At 46.8% G+C, this 21,556-nt stretch overlaps 1 protein-coding gene across 5 annotated transcripts in view; it reads left to right on the top strand.

The window, feature by feature from the left end:
• The window catches only part of LOC124034069 (ATP-binding cassette sub-family A member 2-like), a 91,950-nt gene that overhangs the window by 56,461 nt on the left and 13,933 nt on the right, over positions 1 to 21,556 (top strand). For 3 of the 5 annotated variants that reach the window (XM_046346786.1, XM_046346788.1, XM_046346787.1), the window contains 27 exons: positions 540 to 653; positions 740 to 916; positions 1,663 to 1,884; positions 2,414 to 2,781; positions 3,130 to 3,289; positions 4,562 to 4,690; positions 4,959 to 5,126; positions 5,667 to 5,763; positions 6,044 to 6,217; positions 7,343 to 7,445; positions 8,447 to 8,561; positions 9,060 to 9,250; positions 10,260 to 10,410; positions 10,789 to 10,993; positions 11,154 to 11,339; positions 11,552 to 11,732; positions 12,143 to 12,355; positions 12,585 to 12,781; positions 15,759 to 15,932; positions 16,392 to 16,606; positions 18,371 to 18,491; positions 18,858 to 18,937; positions 19,146 to 19,368; positions 19,640 to 19,858; positions 20,157 to 20,259; positions 20,506 to 20,831; positions 21,103 to 21,316. In XM_046346786.1, coding sequence (XP_046202742.1) covers positions 540 to 653; positions 740 to 916; positions 1,663 to 1,884; positions 2,414 to 2,781; positions 3,130 to 3,289; positions 4,562 to 4,690; positions 4,959 to 5,126; positions 5,667 to 5,763; positions 6,044 to 6,217; positions 7,343 to 7,445; positions 8,447 to 8,561; positions 9,060 to 9,250; positions 10,260 to 10,410; positions 10,789 to 10,993; positions 11,154 to 11,339; positions 11,552 to 11,732; positions 12,143 to 12,355; positions 12,585 to 12,781; positions 15,759 to 15,932; positions 16,392 to 16,606; positions 18,371 to 18,491; positions 18,858 to 18,937; positions 19,146 to 19,368; positions 19,640 to 19,858; positions 20,157 to 20,259; positions 20,506 to 20,831; positions 21,103 to 21,316 — 4,826 coding nt within the window. The remainder of the gene's footprint in view (positions 1 to 539; positions 654 to 739; positions 917 to 1,662; positions 1,885 to 2,413; positions 2,782 to 3,129; positions 3,290 to 4,561; positions 4,691 to 4,958; positions 5,127 to 5,666; positions 5,764 to 6,043; positions 6,218 to 7,342; positions 7,446 to 8,446; positions 8,562 to 9,059; positions 9,251 to 10,259; positions 10,411 to 10,788; positions 10,994 to 11,153; positions 11,340 to 11,551; positions 11,733 to 12,142; positions 12,356 to 12,584; positions 12,782 to 15,758; positions 15,933 to 16,391; positions 16,607 to 18,370; positions 18,492 to 18,857; positions 18,938 to 19,145; positions 19,369 to 19,639; positions 19,859 to 20,156; positions 20,260 to 20,505; positions 20,832 to 21,102; positions 21,317 to 21,556) is intronic. The other 2 variants (XM_046346789.1, XM_046346790.1) reach the window with 1 other exon arrangement.

The raw sequence follows: 21,556 nt of genomic DNA on the forward strand, positions 1-21,556 counted from the left end.
TTTTAGTTATGGGGTAATGCAGGGTTTACATTCAAATGTTGTGACATGACTGATGAACAAGGAAGTAAGAAACAATGTTAGTATAGACTGCCAAATCTGAAATCTTGGCTATTGGGTATATTTACATTTAGATAACACAATTTTGACATCTAAATTTGAATATACACCCGTTTGCCAAGATTACAGATTTGGCAAAGACGTATTGTCATTGAGGAATGACATTGAATCATACAGTATCAATATATGGCTCGGTGCCTCCCACCTTTCTGTTTCCCTCCATCTCTGTCTCAGTTAATTGTCTAGGCCTGGCATCAGGTCCTCATCTTTGTCTTCTCCAGTCAGTCACTTTCTGTCTGTCCCTCCTTGTTTCTCCTCAGTATCCTGTTTTTCTGACAGCTTTCCCTATGCGAACAAACGCTGAAGTCCTGTCTGCCACCTGTGTGTGTGTGTGTGTTTGTGTGTGTGTGCACGTGCGTGTGTGCGTTTATCTTCCGGTTCTCTGAGTGTGTGGGTCCTCTATTTCACTTGCTGAACTGCAGGTATTCAACTTGATCTTTGGCCTGTACCCCAGAACTGGAGGGGGGAGTAGTCACAGTTCTGGAGGGGAAAAAGAGACCACACATACCCCTGCAGAGAAGATACTTCAACTGGAGGTAGGCTACTAATGGGAAATATTGAATTGAATTGATCTGAGTCTGTGTATTAGCTCAGCAGTAATCCCCTCCTATCGTCCCCTCAGGAGAAGATGCTGGGAGTCATGCAAAGTCTGGATGGTGGACTGATCCACAAAGCTTTACGAGACCCAACCAAAGCAGCCCATCGGCAGGCCCTACTCAAACTCATGTCCCAGGCTTTAGGCCTAGCAGGAGGAGGGGCAGGCCAGAGATACGACCCCCAGGGACTGAAGGAGGTGGAGGTGCACTGCTTATCTTATCTTATCTATCCTCCTCTATCTGAATCATCCCCTTTTTCTTCCCTCCTTCTTCCTGTCTTTTTTCTATTGAATCAATAGCCTTTATTGTATACCCTGAGTCAATTACCTTTATCAATAGCCTTTATTGTATACCCTGAGTCAATTACCTTTATCAATAGCCTTTATTGTATACCCTGATTCAATTACCTTTATCAATAGCCTTTATTGTATACCCTGAGTCAATTACCTTTATCAATAGCCTTTATTGTATACCCTGAGTCAATTACCTTTATCAATAGCCTTTATTGTATACCCTGAGTCAATTACCTTTATCAATAGCCTTTATTGTATACCCTGAGTCAATTACCTTTATCAATAGCCTTTATTGTATACCCTGATTCAATTACCTTTATCAATAGCCTTTATTGTATACCCTGAGTCAATTACCTTTATCAATAGCCTTTATTGTATACCCTGAGTCAATTACCTTTATCAATAGCCTTTATTGTATACCCTGAGTCAATTACCTTTATCAATAGCCTTTATTGTATACCCTGAATCAATTACCTTTATCAATAGCCTTTATTGTATACCCTGAATCAATTACCTTTGTCAATAGCCTTTATCGTATACCCTGAACCAATTACCTTTATCAATAGCCTTTACAAGACTACCACTGAAATAATTGATACCATACATGCTGATGATGGTGAATTGTATTGAATGTGCTCTTGATTGTTTTTTCAAAGGGTGTTCTCCTGACTGGTGCCATGTTGGAAATGCTTACCTGTGGGGAGGATGGGACTAGTGAGCTGAGCAAGATCCTATTGGTTCCTGAGAAGCAGCAGTCCCTGCTCCAGGCCTATCGCAGTACAGCATGTGGAGGTGGGGCGGGACAAAGGACTGAGCGCTTTGGAGAGATGAGCCAGGAGCTCCGAGAGCAGATAGACACACAGAGCCTCATTGACAAGGTACATTAGAGACAATCGCTTCATCCAAAATGGCACCCTATTCCCTATTCAGTGCTGTACTTTTAACCAGGGCCCATAAAAAAAGTAGTGCACTATATAGGAAATAGGATGCCATTTGGGACACACTCAATGGCTGCTTTGAACTGAGATTCCCTGTGGTGAGGTGCTTTTCCCTCATCAAACACACATAAATAAATACTGTGGATCTTGTATTTGGAATTCTATGGCTCCTCAGTATCTATCTTAGTTCCCTATCTATCTCAGTATCTATCTCTAATACTCATTATTCTCTCTCCCTTTGATTCCTATCCACATCGGTCTCTTTCTTTCTTTTTCTTTCTTTTTCTTTCTTTCTTTCTTTCTTTCTTTCTTTCTTTCTTTCTTTCTTTCTTTCTTTCTTTCTTTCTTTCTTTCTTTCTTTCTTTCTTTTTCTTTCTTTCTTTTCCTTTCTTTCCTTCTTTCTTTCTCCCGCTCTCATACTTTCCCCCTTTCTTCTGTCTCTCCACACCTTTCGGCCTTCTCTCTCCAGCTGCGTCTGGAGCCAGCCAACTCCTCGGCCCCTCTGTCCCAGTCCCACCTGGGTGCTCTGCTGAAGGACTTGGCTGACGTGGAGAAGCTCCTCAGGGATGTAGACCTGCTGTCAGGCCTGGCTCGCCTGCTCCCCAAGGGGGCCTGTGCTGGCCACGTCCCCCCTGGGGCTCCAGCCAACACCACCACTTCCTGGTCCCTCAACGCCACCACTTGGGGGCCCAACACCACCGAGAACCCCTGGGAGGAGGGCGGAGAGGAGGGGAGAGGACGAGAGAAAGAGAATGTGAAAGAAGAGAACCCTCACTCGTTTTCTACCTTTGTGCAGCTGTGGGCAGGGCTGCAGCCTATTCTGTGTGGGAACAACAGGTTTGTGTCTATGTAATAGGATCATTCCTTCTGCCATTGTTCTTTAACTGCAGATCCAATTGCATTAGTGCTAGTCTGTATGCTATCATGCCAATTCTCTGTCACTCATGGAGTTGCTTGGGCACGAACAGATCTGGGACCAGGCTAGAAATCTACAGGGTGTGCAAGCTTATGTTCCAGCCATATAATAACACACCTGATTCACCTAATCAAGGGCCCTGCTGTTTTAAATTGATACAATGCAAATCAGGTGTGTTAGAACTGGGCTGGTGCCAGAGTAGAGAAACACAATTCTGTACACCTATGCCGTAAAGGCTGAAGTTGTTGATCCCTGTCTACTGTCTCCAGAATCATTGAGCCAGAGGCTTTAAAGCAAGGGAATATGAGCTCTCTGGGCTTTACCAGTAAAGAGCAGCGCAATCTGGGCTTACTAGTGCATCTGATGACTACAAATCCCAAGATCCTCTACTCCCCCATCGGCTCACAGGTGGACAAAGTCATTCAGAAGGCAAGTACATGACCATGTTCTTTCAAGCTCTGTCAACTGTATCGTTATCGTGGATGTACTGTAGCATTTACACAGTGACTTGTACCTAGACAGTGTACTGTAATAGAGTTATTCAGGTGTCATTAGGCTATAGAGCTATGCACACTGCTGCCCAGGCATTGTCTATATTCATTTGATAAAGTACGAGGAAAGCGGGTGCTTACGTACACAAGATGTGATCTATTTCCAAATGCCAAGACTAAATGGAGGATAGCAGCCGGTGCTATAGTTTTTTTCTTTCATTTATACGGCCTAGCTGTTGTCAGACACTTTGAGACTCGCAGTGTATTGAGAAAATGTTGGGAATTCACTAGGAGCCCCGTGGTCATTTGCATCCCAGCCTTACACATTAATCACGTAGCTACATGTTCTGTACATCGGGTTAAGGGCAAGATGTGTAGGAAGTCTATGCGTGGCTAGATGAATCATGCGATCCTCAGTCCCCGGAGGTCTCGCTATACCACAGCATATGCACAACTGGCCATTGATTCTCTGTTTCTCTGTACATCCCACTAGTTACCACCGGCTTGTTATTGGCAGATGGTCTATAGCTAGATTTGTTATCTAAGCCAGAGGACGGGAGGAGGGAGGGGTTTTACGAAATTAACAAAACTAGAGAGGGAGGGAGAGAGGCAGAGAGCAGAGGGAAGGGCCACAGAAGGGACTCAACAGAAAAGGACAGTTGAAAGGATGTGGATCGAGTAACGAGACGTTAATGGGACTGGGATAGCTCTGCTTCAGGATGTGGCTTGCTGACACTGGGAAGCCTCAGCACCAGCAAGCTACACCTAACACACTGGACCAGAGCTAGGCCTGGGATAGCTCTGCTTCAGGATGTGGCTTGCTGACACTGGGAAGCCTCAGCACCAGCAAGCTGCACCTAACACCCTGGACCAGAGCTAGGTCTGGGATAGCTCTGCTTCAGGATGTGGCTTGCTGACACTGGGAAGCCTCAGCACCAGCAAGCTGCACCTAACACCCTGGACCAGAGCTAGGTCTGGGATAGCTCTGCTTCAGGATGTGGCTTGCTGACACTGGGAAGCCTCAGCACCAGCAAGCTGCACCTAACACACTGGACCAGAGCTAGGCCTGGGATAGCTCTGCTTCAGGATGTGGCTTGCTGACACTGGGAAGCCTCAGCACCAGCAAGCTGCACCTAACACACTGGACCAGAGCTAGGCCTGGGATAGCTTCTTCTGTGTCGGTGACCCGTGACTCTGCTTCTGTGTGAAGGCCAATGAGACATTTGCGTTTGTGGGGAACGTGACTCACTACGCCCGGGTGTGGCTCAACATCTCTGCCCAGCTCAGGACTTATCTGGAGGAGGGCAAGCTGCACCACCACTTGGCCTGGATGCAGCAGGTAACACACAGCTTTTACCTCTCTTCATATACAGTAACAGACACTATTCACCTCACCTCATAAGGTAATATTGTCTGATAAATGGCATAAGATTTAACTGGCAATCTTGAAAAAAAATATTGTCCCCCACACAGTATATTAATACAGTCCATATCTTGCCTGATAAGCCCATATGTACACTGTATCATGAACACATACAAACTACTGGACAATAAGCCCATGGATATGCCTACCTGTGCATTAACTGCTTATGTATTCCTCTTCCTAGTTGACCTCTGACCTACGTGGTCACCCGGAACTGCTGAATGGGACAGACAGTGATCTGCTGCGTGGGTTGCTGGAGGGCAACTACACCCTGCCCAACACCTCCACCCTGCTGGAGCAGCTGGACACCATTGACAACGCCGCCTGTGGCTGGACACACTTCATGTCCAAGGTCAGTATGAAACTTGAATGAAAAAGAAAGAAAGAAACACACAAACACACACAAAACAACAGAGATGAATAGTACATCTAGTAGTAGTAGTCCTGGTTGGAAAGAACGCCCAAGGTCACTATCCATTACACGAGAGCTTTATAAGATTCTGGTGTACGGGCAGGAAGAACTGTAGACATGGGCATTCTGACACAGGAAGAGCAGTGGAACTTGAGTACTGTATATTGATCCGGACACAGACAGCAGGCGTGCAGTAATATGAGCACCGATAATCCGCTCTGGACAAGGACGCAGCAAAGCTCCATTCAATAGTCCCAGGATTCATCCCAAATGGCACCCTATTCCCCTATATGTTTGACTACTTTTGACCAGAGCCCAGGGCAGGGACTATTATTGCCTATGTTGCCGATATAGACGTTTCTTGTGCTCTTGGGGGTTGGCGCCGCACTGTGGCTGCCATCTGGTTGGGATCAAGGCAGAAGACAATTTCCCATTGACTGCAAGGATTCTTCTTTCTTCTTCTTCTTCTTCTTGTTCCAGGTCAGTGTGGATATCTTCAAGGGTTTTCCGGATGAGGACAGCATCGTCAACTACACACTGAACCAAGCTTACCATGATAACATCTCAGTGTTTGCCAGTGAGTACACTCACCACTGCAGTGGGCAGACGACTTGATGTAATCATAAGAACTTTACTGTCCATTACATTATCACAAGATGGAAACGTGTCTTTGGCACTCGTTTAGTCTTTACGGTTAAAAACAGATCGTGGCTAATGGCCAGGCCCGGGTGGCCAGATGGATTTTACTGAGAGGGCAGTGGCTACGGCATGCAGCTAGCCTCCGATCGGCAATAGCTTTCATATTATGAGGAAATAATGTCAAAGACATATTGTACATAATGTTCCCTCTCACCCAGGTGTGATATTCCAGACCAACCTAGATGGCTCCCTGCCTCCTCATGTCCTCTATAAGATCAGGCAGAACTCCAGCTTCACAGAGAAAACCAACGAGATCCGCCGGGCCTACTGGCGCCCAGGGCCCAACACGGGGGGAAAGTTCTATTTCCTCTACGGCTTTGTGTGGATCCAGGGTACGTGACCAGAGTCCTCCACGTTGTCTACCGAAGTGTTTTAAATGTAGACTGAAATGTTGTCAATTCTAGCTAACTGTAGCCAACTGTAGCCACGTTTAGCCAACTGTAGCTAACTTTAGACAACTTTAGCCAACTCTAGCCAACTTTAGCCAACTCTAGCCAACTTTAGCCAACTCTAGCCAACTTTAGCCAACTCTAGACAATTCTATCCAACTGTAGACAACTTTAGACAACTCTAGCCATTATCATCAGCATCACAGCCACAAAGGCATTAAACTGATTCTTCAGGATTTTGGCAATGAGGCACTTTATCTATTTCCCCAGAGTCAGATGATCCCGTGGATAGCATGATCCCGTGGATAGCATGTCTGCGTCCAGTATGAAGGAAGTTAAAGGTAGCCAATACTAACTAGTGTTAGCACAATGACTGGAAGTCTATGGATATCTGCTAGCATGCCAAAATCACAAATTATCCCTTTAACCAAAGGAGAAAAGATTGGCACTTGGGCTATTTCAAATGAATTAATATGAAGAAAACGGTTGGCTCTAATTAGTGTTTTATACAGAATTGGAATGCTGGTATGGCATTTCCAGATGTTGTTGTGTCGTTGGTATGTTTCTCATTCCCCTTGCTTTAGTAGTAAAGAAGACGTCTCAAAACTCAGCTGTACTTGTTGTCTCAGCGTTATCTGCAGAAGGCAAAACTATAAATAGGCTATACTGTACATAGACTATAAATCAGCTGACAAAATCAGGTTCACGGAGGACACAATTGTTATGTCAAACACATTTTTTTTGCTGGTGTTTTATTAAGATAAGGGTTTATTGGGGTAAAATGCTTACCCTAGTGATCTTGAGGTGGGCACACCTGTGTGGGTACCAACGCCAAGCTGCAGATCCAGCACATTCTCTCCGTATGTTTTGGGGAAAATTGATGGGAAGGCTTATTCATTAAGGTGTGTGTGTGTGTGTGTGTGTGTGTGTGTGTGTGTGTGTGTGTGTGTGTGTGTGTGTGTGTGTGTGTGTGTGTGTGTGTGTGTGTGTGTGTGTGTGTGTGTGTGTGTGTGTGTGTGTGTGTGTGTGTGTGTGTGTGTGTGTGTGTGTGTGTGTGTGTGTCCTCAGATATGATGGAGAGAGCCATCATTAACACGTTTGTGGGCCATGACGTGGTGGAGCCTGGCAACTATGTTCAGATGTTCCCTTACCCCTGCTACACAAGAGACGAGTAAGACTTGGAACTCTCTCAATATACCTCTCCTCTACTCACATTGGCTTTTTCTTATAGTTGCTCTGCCCTGGGACTGTGGCCAAAATAACCATTCATTCTGGCACTATTTCTATCTGAGGTAATCAAATTACATTGGCCCTGCCCATTTAGATAGATAGATAGGTAGATAGTACAGAATATGATTAGTCAAAGACTGAAGTACATTTAAAATGTACTGTATGTACTAAATGTATGTTAGTACATACAGTACTCACAATATCTAGGTCTAATACATAGTAAAGTGCAAATTACAATACAAGATATATAAAATGTGTGTGTCTCTTCACAGCCCCCTTTATCAGTTTTTGTTAAACTGTTTTTATTGCTAGCTTGAGTTACTGGGGTGGCAGAGAGTTCCATGTAGTCATGGCTCTATTTAATACTGTGCGTTTCCCCGCCTCGGTTCTGGACCTAGGGACTGTGAAGAGACCTCCGGTTGCATGTCTTGTGTTGTACCGATGAGTGTCCAAACTGTCTGCCAACTGCTTGACCAGACAGTTCTGCACCTTCAACACATCAATACCTCGCACAAAGACCATTAGTGATGCAGTCAATCTCTCATCAACCTTGAGCCAGGAGAGACTGACGTGCATGTTACTGACACTTACCCTCCGTGTACAACTAAATGCGATACGCGCTGCTTTGTTCTGGACCAAATGCAATTGACCTATGTCCTTCTTTGCCGCACATGACCACATAGCTGGGCAGTCGTCCAGGTGTGACAAAACTAGGGCTTGTAAGGACCTGTCTGGTCGACTGAGATGTCAAGGAAGCAGAGCGACGCCCTATCATGGAAGGGCCTCTTCTCATTTGAGCAAGTTCTGACCGTGAACGCTTGCTACCTAGGGTTACGCCCAGCAGTTTTAGTCTCCTCAACTTGCTCGACTGCCAAATGATTCAAGAATAAATGAGGTTTAGCATTGAGCGAGTGATTTCTTCTGTTTGTCGTTGGTCCATAGCTTCCTGTTTGTGATCGAGCACATGATGCCTCTGTGCATGGTGATCTCCTGGGTCTACTCTGTAGCCATGATGATCCAACACATTGTGGCGGAGAAGGAGCACCGGCTCAAAGAGGTGAGACTGCCTGCAGCTGCCTGCTCACCTGTCTACACTAGGCTCTCCATGTGTGTTCCAAATGACAACCCCTTTGTAGTACAATACTTTTGACCAGACCTTTAGTCAAAATTGGTACACTATATAGGGAAAAGGGTGCTATTTAGAATGCATCTCCTCCTATGTCTGTCTGTGACATTGGAGCAGCAACACTAAAGCCATCTACTCTCTGCCTTTGTTCGGCATCCGAGAGCAAGATGATGTCACTCGTATTTATTGCCTCTCTTCCGCCCCCTGCTGGAGAAATATGGATTTCAATTAAATGTTTTCCCAAGTTGAATTCCTATGATAATATTGTATGTGTTTTTTTCTTCTTCTTCATATTCAGAATATTTTGTTCATATCTGGGGAGGGGAGGGGGGGGGGTTACATTCACATCCATATGAGTGACTGTAAGAGTAAATAAGAGGAATAACCTCTTCTGGAAAGTAACCTGTATCCTTCCTGCCTGGCCTGTAGGTGATGAAGATGATGGGCCTGAACAACGCGGTCCACTGGGTGGCCTGGTTCATCACTGGGTTTGTCCAGTTGTCCATCTCAGTGACGGCCCTGACGGCCATCCTGAAATACGGTCGGGTGCTCCTCCACAGCGACATCTTCATCATCTGGCTCTTCCTCTCCATCTACGCCATCGCCACCATTATGTTCTGGTAATGGCACCACTACTGCTCTGACGTTAGTCTAGTAAAAAGCATGAGTTGACACACAGACAAAATAGTAGGAGAAGTGCAGACGAACATAATCTTATACTATAAAGAAAGTTGCACACTGCTCTTTTAACCATTATAATCATTGGGAGCGTATGTGCAGCTTTCAACTTTTTCTATGTCCCAGACAGAAGTTGCCATGGCCTTAGGCACAGATACAGGATCAGTTTACCTTCCTGAAATGTTCACCATTTCACCACTAACAGTGTCTAGGGGGCAGCTGCAACTTCTGCTTTGACTGGTTTCTCTCTGACTGTTATTGCAGTCCTCACTGAAAGCCGTGATCTCAAAGCAGCCGTGACCTTTACACACGTTCAAGGTGTTAAAGATGAATCTAACGACTCACTCACTGTGGAGTCACTGCGGTTTCCAACGGCTGATTTGACAAAAGTTGTTTCCCTTTCACGTCCACTTTCGTTGAGAAAGAAACGCGTTATTTAAGAAAAAAAATGCTCTCTCCTTCATGTATCAGGCCGACAGTGACTCCGTCCCGAGGAAACGTGCACGGTCGGTAAATGCTAGCAAATAGAAACACTCGCTACCTCACTCTTCAACCAAGGTGCGTGGATTTGAGGAGCAAACTAAATGAGATAGAGATGAGGAGATTCACCTCATCTTAACCTCTGTTGCTGCCACGCTATGTTGTTGTCTTAGGTCTCTTTATGCAGTGTTGTGGTGTCTCTCTTGTCGTGATGTGTGTTTTGTCCTATATATATATATATCCCAGCCCCCATACCCGCAGGAGGCCTTATGCCTTTTGGTAGGCCGTCATTGTAAATAAGAATTTGTTCTTAACTGACTTGCCTAGTTAAATAGGTTGAATAAAATAAATAAATACAAATACGTCTCCAGGCTATTGTCCATTGGGCGAAAGTGTTTAGAAACAAGATTAGTAAATGCTAACGGTATTTCTCTCCGTTCTGTCTGTCTGTGTCCTGTCTGTGTATGCCAGCTTCCTGGTGTCAGTGATCTACTCCAAGGCCAAGCTGGCGTCAGCGTGTGGTGGGATAATCTACTTCCTCAGCTATGTCCCATACATGTACGTGGCCATCAGAGAGGAGGTGGCCCATGACAAGATCACGGCCTTCGAGAAGTGTATCGCTGTAAGATCGGGCCTTTGTTCTCCTCCCTGTCTGACTCTCTCCCTGTGCTTTATTCATGACAGGGATTTGTTTGTTGTTAGTCATAAACTGTGACCATGTCTAGACTGTCTGGATATATTTCATGAGAGAAACATGACCCCGGGCTCATGGCTAGACTTAGTTATTTGTCTCTTTGACTCACTGAGTCAAATGACCTATTTCTGTGTCAAAGGTGTATCAAAATGTCGAGCAAAGTAGTTGAAAGTCCGGAAGAAACCAGACTTCTATTCTATTCTCTGACACTACCAGTCTGAATCCGTCAGCCCTTGAAAGACATTGATCTTCATACACGTCAACAGCTTTTAACACGTCCATTTTCCTTATTCCCATTCTCTCCAGTCTCTTATGTCGACCACAGCGTTCGGCCTGGGCTCTAAGTACTTTGCCCTGTACGAGGTGGCTGGGGTTGGTATCCAGTGGCGCACCATCAACCAGTCACCTGTAGAGGGCGATGACTTCAACCTTGGCCTGTCCATGATGATGCTCATCATCGATGCTAGTGTGTATGGAGTACTCACCTGGTACATAGAGGCTGTGCATCCAGGTAAACAGTCAACATCCAATATGGATTTCCATTTTTCATGTCTTTGGCTGCTAACTTAAATCCCTCCCTTTTGTGTCCCTGTTTTGTCACTGACTGTTTATGGAAGCAACTGGGCTGAATCACAAATGAGTTTTTTCACCCATTCTCTCCTGTCCTCCAGGGATGTATGGGCTGCCTCGGCCGTGGTACTTCCCCCTGCAGAAGTCCTATTGGCTGGGCAGTGGGCGTGTGGAGACATGGGAGTGTCCCTGGGGGGGAGGGGCCAGGCTGAGTGTCATGGAGGAGGACCAGGCGTGTGCCATGGAACACCGGCGATCTGGTAGGGCCAAGCCTGACCTTGAACTTGGTTAGTGGATAGTTAGTAGAAATATGGTTGATAGGTAGTTGAACATCTACTCAACATCTATAAAGCATTGATTTGGGACTATCCAAATAAGATGTTACCAAAAAAATCTAATCTCAAAATAAGGTTCTTCCCTGGTTCTGTAATAGAGAGCAGCTTTATCCTCTCTCTCCCTCTCTCTTTCTCTCGCTCGCTGGCTCTCTCTCTCCCTCCAGAGGAGATGCGTGGTATTGAAGAGGAGCCCAGCCACCTGCCTCTGGTGGTTTGTATAGACAAGCTGACCAAGGTCTACAAGATGGGCAATAAGCTGGCCCTCAACAAGCTGAGCCTCAACCTCCACGAGAACCAGGTGGTGTCCTTCCTGGGACACAACGGAGCCGGCAAGACCACCACCATGTGAGAGAGAAAAATGTGTGTGTGCCCACGTGTGTGTCAGAGGGTCCCCGGGCGTTTGTGTTGTGTTGACGTGTGGGTTTACAGAGAGACACGGGGAGATGTGTGTTGTATGTTTTGGTAAGAATTTGTTTGAAGGGCTATTCATCATCTGCTTATAAACCATATTGTAGATGAACTATTTGTTAACAATTGTCATGTAATGATAAATTATAAACAGGCCATGCATAATGTTGGCTACAACATCACCATAATGTTTCCGTCATCTTTCCCATACGATTCCCATAACATCACCGTAATGTCCACAAAAATGGCCTTCAAATACAGTATGACCTATGTTTTACGTGTCCATTTCTTCCCTCTCTCACTAACCCTGTCGCTAACTCCCACTGGTTCTCTACTGCGATCCCCAGGTCTATTCTGACAGGTCTGTTCCCGCCCACCTCTGGCTCAGCCACCATCTACGGCCATGACATCCGTACTGACATGGAGCGTATCAGGCAGAACCTGGGCATGTGCCCCCAGCACAATGTGCTCTTTGACAAGCTCAGCGTGGAGGAGCACCTGTGGTTCTACTCCAAACTCAAAGGCATGGCCGAGGAGGACATCCGCAAGGAGATGGACAAGTACGTCACATCCCATTTGGATGGTTTAACCAAGTCAAAGACCCTAAGGTGGAAGTGAAACTATCAACATGGCATTAGATTAGGATCTCACCTCTTCAAATTGAAGGGTGTAGATAGTATATAAGTACAGGTGACTGCCATTGAAGGATATGTATAGTTTGGAAACAAATTATACCCATCCACAGCCCAAAATAATGTAAATGACCATGAGTTGTGTGTATGTTGTCAGGATGATAGACGATCTAGAGTTGAATAATAAGCGTCACAGCCTGGTGCAGACTCTGTCTGGGGGAATGAAGAGGAAGCTGTCCGTGGCCATAGCGTTTGTGGGCGGCTCCCGGGCCGTCATCCTGGATGAGCCTACGGCGGGGGTGGACCCCTACGCACGCAGAGCCATCTGGGACCTCATCCTCAAGTACAAACAGGGTGAGACATGATGCATCAAACGCACACACTAACCCTCACACACTAACCCTCGCACACTAACAACAGATGATACACGATGCTTCAATCTCACACACTAACCCTCACACACTAACCCTCACACACTAACCCTCGCACACTAACAACAGATGATACATGTTGCTTCAATCTCACACACTAACCCTCACACACTAACAACAGATGATACATGATGCGTCAAACTCGCACACTAACCCTCACACACTAACAACAGATGATACATGATGCTTCAATCTCACACACTAACCCTCACACACTAACCCTCGCACACTAACAACAGATGATACATGATGCTTCAATCTCACACACTAACCCTCACACACTAACCCTCACACACTAACAACAGATGATACATGATGCTTCAATCTCACACACTAACCCTCACACACTAACCCTCGCACACTAACAACAGATGATACATGATGCTTCAATCTCACACACTAACCCTCACACACTAACCCTCACACTCTAACACTCACAACAGATGATACATGATGCTTCAAACTCACACACTAACCCTCACACACTAACCCTCGCACACTAACAACAGATGATACATGATGCTTCAATCTCACACACTAACCCTCACACACTAACCCTCACACACTAACAACAGATGATACATGATGCGTCAAACTCACACACTAACCCTCACACACTAACAACAGATGATACATGATGCTTCAATCTCACACACTATCCCTCACACACTAACCCTCGCACACTAACAACAGATGATACATGATGCTTCAATCTCACACACTAACCCTCACACACTAACCCTCACACACTAACAACAGATGATACATGATGCGTCAAACTCACACACTAACCCTCACACACTAACCCTCGCACACTAACAACAGATGATACATGATGCTTCAAACTCACACACTAACCCTCGCACACTAACCCTCGCACACTAACAACAGATGATACATGATGCTTCAATCTCACACACTAACCCTCACACACTAACCCTCACACTCTAACACTCACAACAGATGATACATGATGCTTCAATCTCACACACTAACCCTCACACACTAACCCTCGCACACTAACAACAGATGATACATGATGCTTCAAACTCACACACTATCCATGCACACTAACAACAGATGATACATGATGCTTCAAACTCACACTCTAACCCTCGCACACTAACAACAGATGATACATGATGCTTCAAACTCACACACTAACCCTCGCACACTAACAACAGATGAGACATGATGCTTCAAACTCACACACTAACCCTCGCACACTAACAACAGATGATACATGATGCTTCAAACTCGCACACTAACCCTCGCACACTAACCCTCGCACACTAACCCTCGCACACTAACAACAGATGATACATGATGCTTCAAACTCACACACTAACCCTCGCACACTAACCCTCACACACTAACCCTCGCACACTAACCCTCGCACACTAACAACAGATGATACATGATGCTTCAAACTCACACACTAACCCTCGCACACTAACCCTCGCACACTAACCCTCGCACACTAACAACAGATGATACATGATGCTTCAAACTCACACAATAACCCTCGCACACTAACAACAGATGATACATGATGCTTCAAACTCACACACTAACCCTCGCACACTAACCCTCGCACACTAACAACAGATGATACATGATGCTTCAAACTCACACACTAACCCTCGCACACTAACCCTCGCACACTAACCCTCGCACACTAACAACAGATGATACATGATGCTTCAAACTCACACACTAACCCTCACACACTAACCCTCGCACACTAACAACAGATGATACATGATGCTTCAAACTCACACACTAACCCTCACACACTAACCCTCGCACACTAACAACAGATGATACATGATGCTTCAAACTCGCACACTAACCCTCGCACACTAACCCTCGCACACTAACCCTCGCACACTAACAACAGATGATACATGATGCTTCAAACTCGCACACTAACCCTCGCACACTAACAACAGATGATACATGATGCTTCAAATTCACACACTAACCCTCACACACTAACCCTCGCACACTAACAACAGATGATACATGATGCTTCAAACTCACACACTAACCCTCGCACACTAACAACAGATGATACATGATGCTTCAAACTCACACACTAACCCTCACACACTAACCCTCGCACACTAACAACAGATGAGACATGATGCTTCAAACTCACACACTAACCCTCGCACACTAACACTCACAACAGGTGAGACATGGGTCAACCACACTAAGATTGTGTCTCAAATGGCACCCTGTTCCCTATAGAGTGCACTGGTTTGTCACCCTTGTGTTTCTAGGTTGCACCATTCTGTTGTCCACCCACCACATGGTTTGACACATGTTGATGTACACTGAGTGTACAAAACATTAGGAACACCAGCTCTTTCCATGACATAGACTTACCAGGTGAAAGCTCTAATCCCTTATTGATGTCACTTGTTAAATCGACTTTAATCAGTGTAGATGAAGGGGGGGAGACATATTAAAGAAGGATTTTTGAGAGTTGAGACATGTATTGTGTTTGTGTGCCATTCAGAGGGTGAATGGGCAAGACAAAGGATTGAAGTGCTTTTGAACTGGGTATGTTAGCAGGTGCCAGGCGCACCGGTTTGAGTGTGTCAAGAACTGCAAAGTTGCTGGGTTGTTCACGCTCAACAGTTTCCCGTGTGTATCAAGAATTGTCCACCACCCAAAGGACATCCAGCCAACTTGATACAACTGTGGAACCATTGGAGTCAACATGGGCCAGCATCCCTGTGGAACGCTTTCGACACCTTGTAGAGTACGCACAGTACATGCCCCGACGAAATGAGTCTGTTCTGAGGGCAACACCTTCGATATTAGGAAGGTGTTGCTAATGTTTTGTGCACTCGGTGTATATTGACAGAGAAACATTTCAACTGTGCTTCTAGGTCGCACCATCCTGCTGTCCACCCACCACATGGATGAGGCTGACCTGTTAGGAGACCGCATAGCCATCATCTCCCATGGGAGACTCAAGTGCTGCGGCTCCCCACTCTTTCTCAAGAGCACCTACGGAGACGGCTACAAACTCACCCTGGTCAAGAAACAGAGTGAGAGCGGAGGTGAGTCTTTTATATGTGTATATGTGTGTTTCTCTTTGTCCTTTTGTCACAAGCTGTCTCAGTCTATTATCAATGACAAACTTCCTCTGTCCCTCACTTTTAGAATATGATGGATTTGTTCTCTATCAGTGGAGGTTGTTGAGGGGACGACGGCTCATAATAATGGCCGGAATGGAGCGAACGGCATCAACACATGGAAAACATGTGTTTGATGTATTTGATACCATTCAACATATTCCACTCCAGTCATTACCACGAGCCCGTCCTCCCCAATTAAGGTGCCACCAACCTCCTGTGTTCTCTATAATATCTTTCACTTTCTCTTTTAAAAGTCTTTGAACATGTACAGCTAGTATTTTGCCTTTGAAAATGATCTTTGTCCCACTGCCCCGCTCTCTGCTTACACCTTATCCTCCTTTCCCTCCCTCCATCCATCATGCTGTGTGTTTGTGCCTCCAGACCAGGTCACCCAGCCCCAGCCTCCCTCCACCGTGTCCTCCTCCTCCCTGTCCCCCTCCTCCTCCTCCCTTTCTCCCTGCTCAGAGACCCGGGTCACCCAGTTCATTCGTCAGTTTGTGGGGTCCTGTCTGCTGTTGTCTGACTCCAACACTGAACTATCCTATGTGTTGCCCTCTGAGGCTGTCAAGAAGGGCTGCTTCGAGAGGCTATTTCAGGTACACACTCAGACAGACACACACAGACCTAGAGATGAAGGTACACCCACACAGACACAGACCTAGAGATGAAGGTACACCCACTCAGACACAGACCTAGAGATGAAGGTACACCCACACAGACACAGACCTAGAGATGAAGGTACACCCACACAGACACAGACCTAGAGATGAAGGTACACACAGACCAGACCTAGACAGACACAGACACAGACCTAGAGATGAAGGTACACCCACACAGACACAGACCTAGAGATGAAGGTACACCCACACAGACACAGACCTAGAGATGAAGGTACACCCACACAGACACAGACCTAGAGATGAAGGTACACCCACTCAGACACAGACCTAGAGATGAAGGTACACCCACTCAGACACAGACCTAGAGATGAAGGTACACCCACTCAGACACAGACCTAGAGATGAAGGTACACCCACTCAGACACAGACCTAGAGATGAAGGTACACCCACTCAGACAGACATAAACCTAGAGATGAAGGTACACCCACTCAGACACAGACGTAGAGATGAAGGTACACCCACTCAGACACAGACCTAGAGATGAAGGTACACCCACTCAGACACAGACGTAGAGATGAAGGTACACCCACTCAGACACAGACACAGACCTAGACATGAAGGTACACCCACACAGACACAGACACAGACCTAGACATGAAGGTACACCCACACAGACACAGACACAGACCTAGACATGAAGGTACACCCACTCAGACACAGACCTAGAGGTGAAGGTATACCCACTCAGACACAGACCTAGACCTAGACATGAAGGTACACCCACTCAGACACAGACCTAGAGGTGAAGGTATACCCACTCAGACACAGACCTAGACATGAAGGTACACACACTCAGACACAGATGTAAACATGAAGGTACACCCACTCAGACACAGACGTAGACATGTAGGTACACCCACTCAGACACAGACACAGACGTAGACATGTAGGTACACCCACTCAGACACAGACCTAGACATGGAGGTACACCCACTCAAACACAGACACAGACCTAGAGATTAAGGTACACCCACTCAGACACAGACACAGACGTAGACATGAAGGTACAGCCACTCAAACACAGACACAGACCTAGAGATTAAGGTACACCCACTCAGACACAGACACAGACGTAGACATGTAGGTACACCCACTCAGACACAGACCTAGACATGAAGGTACACCCACTCAGACACAGACCTAGACATGGAGGTACACCCACTCAAACACAGACCTAGACATGAAGGTACACCCACTCAGACACAGACCTAGACATGGAGGTACACCCACTCAAACACAGACACAGACCTAGAGATTAAGGTACACCCACTCAGACACAGACCTAGACATGGAGGTACACCCACTCAGACACAGACCTAGACATGGAGGTACACCCACTCAGACTCAGACACAGACCTAGAGATGAAGGTACACCCACTCAGACACAGACCTAGAGATGAAGGTACACCCACTCAGACACAGACCTAGACATGGAGGTACACCCACTCAGACTCAGACACAGACCTAGAGATAAAGGTACACACCCACCCACTCAGACAGACATACAGACAAAGACCCACACACTCAGAGAGACACATGACCTAGAGGGACTTGACCCACACACATAGACAGACGAAGACCTAGAGACTCTTTCAGGCACTCACTTAGACAGACAAATGTCACCCTATTCCCATTATAGTGCACTACTTTTGACCAGAGCCCATATTTCCTATTCCCAGGCATTGGAGCAAAATCTGTCCATCTTGGCTCTGACCAGCTTCGGGGTGATGGACACCACTCTGGAGGAGGTCTTCCTCAAGGTGTCGGAGGAGGATCAGTCCCTGGAGAACAGTGATGCCGGTGAGACCAAAGAAATATGTTTTTACTTCTATGGGTCCACTCAAAATGACTGCCAGTCCACCCATTATGGCATCATTGACTTGAATAGGGATGTCTATTCTAGTAATTCTATTTTGTGTGTGGGACCAAAGCTTTGTGTGTCTGTCTGCGGCTACACGGATCAATAAAGTTATTTTGGGCGGGCTTCATTACATTAATAATTTATGACACACATCATGAATTTCATTTCTGCCGAGTTTGCAAACCGTGTTTGCGCTGCCAAATAGCTAAATGCTGACATGGACGTTTCACAAGTTATCTATTTAGTGTTGGTGTTGCAAATCTTCAAATGTTAATCATGATCTCTTACATTCTCTCTCCTCCCAGACATGAAGGATTCCCTAGGCGGTATCTCAGTGGGGAAACCTGCTGCCGCGGTGGGTGTGGGGGGCTCTGGAAAGCCAGAGGTAGGGATTAGTTCAACACATGCTTTTCAGAATGGATCATTAGTTGATTGCAAAACAGTTCATTATTTAAACAAATGAAACATTCTAGTAATTTCACAAATGTCTTTATTTTATTTGAGCTTCCCTTCTTTTCTAATTGATAAAAAAAAAAAAAAACCCTTGGTTGACTAATTACTTATTTGACTTACTTTCTCCCTATCCTCCCTAGCCGGGGGCTCCTGCGGGGAGCAGCAGCAGTGTGGAGAGACCAGAGGTAGAGCTCTCTAACCTGGTGATGTGCTCCAGGCTCAGCCAGAGCCAATCCTCCCTGCGCTCCTCCTCCTCCCTGGGGTCCGTGCTGGGGGATGAGGAAGGGCTCTACGCAGACTTCTACGGAGACTACTGCCGCCTCTTCGACCACGGACGGGACCCTCACTCTACCAGCCTGAGGGGTAAGAGTCCCACTGTTGTATGAGGAGACTGAAGGACATCGAGAGGGTGTTACTCAGTGAATACCTTTTTTTTTTTAAATCTTCATTATATTTAACCAGGTATGTTATTAAGAACACATTCTCTTTTACAACACGTACCTGGCCAACTGGGGGCAATGAGATATATAGTATGGTTGGAGGAGCTTATGAGAGTCATTTTCCTCCATGTGATGTGTTTTTAGGCTTTTGCTAATGTCTCTCTTTGTCTCGCTCCATCTCTCTCTACCTCCAGAGGACGTGGAGGAGGCCTCCCCTGAGCCTGTCGTCCTGGAGGGGCAGGGCAGCTTCAAGCTGGAGGGCTGGTGGCTGAAGCTACGCCAGTTCCACGGCCTCATCGTCAAGAGGTTCCACTGTGCCAAGAGGAACACCAAGGGCCTCTTCTCACAGATCCTGCTGCCCGCATTCTTCGTCTGCGTGGCCATGACTGTAGCGCTCTCTGTGCCTTCCATCGGTGAGGACAACTACAAGTGACATTACATTTGAACATCTTAGTCATACAGCAGGCACTCTTATCCGGAGTGTAGTCAACTAAGTTTAGTAGGAGAAAGCATGTGGACTCTTCTTTCGAAATACCCGCTGTGAGCAGAATCAGTGGCAGGAAGTAGAAGACAAGTGCAGGTGTGAGTGCACGGCAGACAGGTACCGTTTGTTTCCCCTCAAGTTCAACTACAGCTGATCTTGACCCTGACTTGGCTGTTTGTCAGTGTTTGTAGGTCATCGGGGTGTGATGTCTGTCTTCTGTTCTCCAGGAGATCTGCCACCACTGATCCTGTCCCCATCCCAGTACCACAACTACACCCAGCCCCGTGGCAACTTCATCCCCTACGCCAACGAAGACCGCCCACAGTACAGGTCAGACAGACAATGGGAGTAGGAGACTGCATGTCACTCTAGTATATCCACAATTTAAATGCGTTGTTTTACACATCCATAATCGTGTCCTTCGTTCTGGCCGGTAACATTATGCGTTCATTTGTGCATCTGAGTCTCAGTTATCACCCATCGTACACAACCTCTTTAGTCTAATCTACAGGACGTGGATGTGGTAAAGCTTCCTTCTGTAGCTTTATAACAGCCTCCTGTTCTTCCTCTCCTCAGGAGTAACCAGTCCCCGGATGCCAGCCCTCAGAAGATCGCCAACACGCTGCGTCTGCCATCGGGCGTGGGCGCCACCTGCGTCCTCAAAACGCCCTTCAACAGCACCCTGGACCAGCTGGCACAGACGCTCAACCCCAGCGCCAACAACAGCAAGACCCTGGCCGCCCGCTACTTTGACTCCATGTGTCTGGACTCCTTTACCCAGGGAGTGCCACTGTCCAACTTCGTACCCCCTCCCCCCTCGCCAGCCCCCTCCGATGACCCCGACACTCACTTTGAGGATGGGCTGTGGAACTTCACTGCCACCACTCCCACCACTGTCAGGGGTACGTCTTTGCGCCCCTCCCACCGCCGTGCTCAATGCTCAGGTGGTAAAAACTGTCTAAAAGGATATATGTTATACTTCGTATGTAGGCTAATGTTTTATGTGTCATATAATTGCATTATATCAACATTATATAATTGTATTTGATAGCTACAGTTGAGTCCTGTGTCGGCCATTCTGGCTCAGTCAAGGCTAACTTACTCTACTTGCTTACTAGAGTCCTCTACAGTAGCCTTCCTAAAAATCCTGCCTCTGTCTGTGTCTGTCTTTAGAAACGGTGACGTCTCCTCCCACCCTGCCCCTGTTCATTCGGGAGCTGGTTCGTTGTATCTGCTCCATGCAGGGGACGGGCTTCTCCTGCCCCAGCGGGGTGGGGGGGCGGCCGCCCCTTATGAAGGTGGTCACAGGGGACATTCTGGTAGACATCACTGGGCGCAACGTGTCAGAGTATCTCCTCTACACCTCTGACAGACTGCGCCTGCACAGGTAACAGACTCAGTGGGGTCGGCACAGGTAACAGACTCAGTGGGGTCGGCACAGGTAACAGACTCAGTGGGGTCGGCACAGGTAACAGACTCACTGGGGTCGGGCACGGGTAACAGACTCAGTGGGGTCGGCACAGGTAACAGACTCACCGGGGTCGGGCACAGGTAACAGACTCACCGGGGTCGGCACAGGTAACAGACTCAGTGGGGTCGGCACAGGTAACAGACTCAGTGGGGTCGG

This window comes from Oncorhynchus gorbuscha, linkage group LG04 (genome assembly GCF_021184085.1).
Source record: "Oncorhynchus gorbuscha isolate QuinsamMale2020 ecotype Even-year linkage group LG04, OgorEven_v1.0, whole genome shotgun sequence".
Classification (NCBI taxonomy): domain Eukaryota; kingdom Metazoa; phylum Chordata; class Actinopteri; order Salmoniformes; family Salmonidae; genus Oncorhynchus; species Oncorhynchus gorbuscha.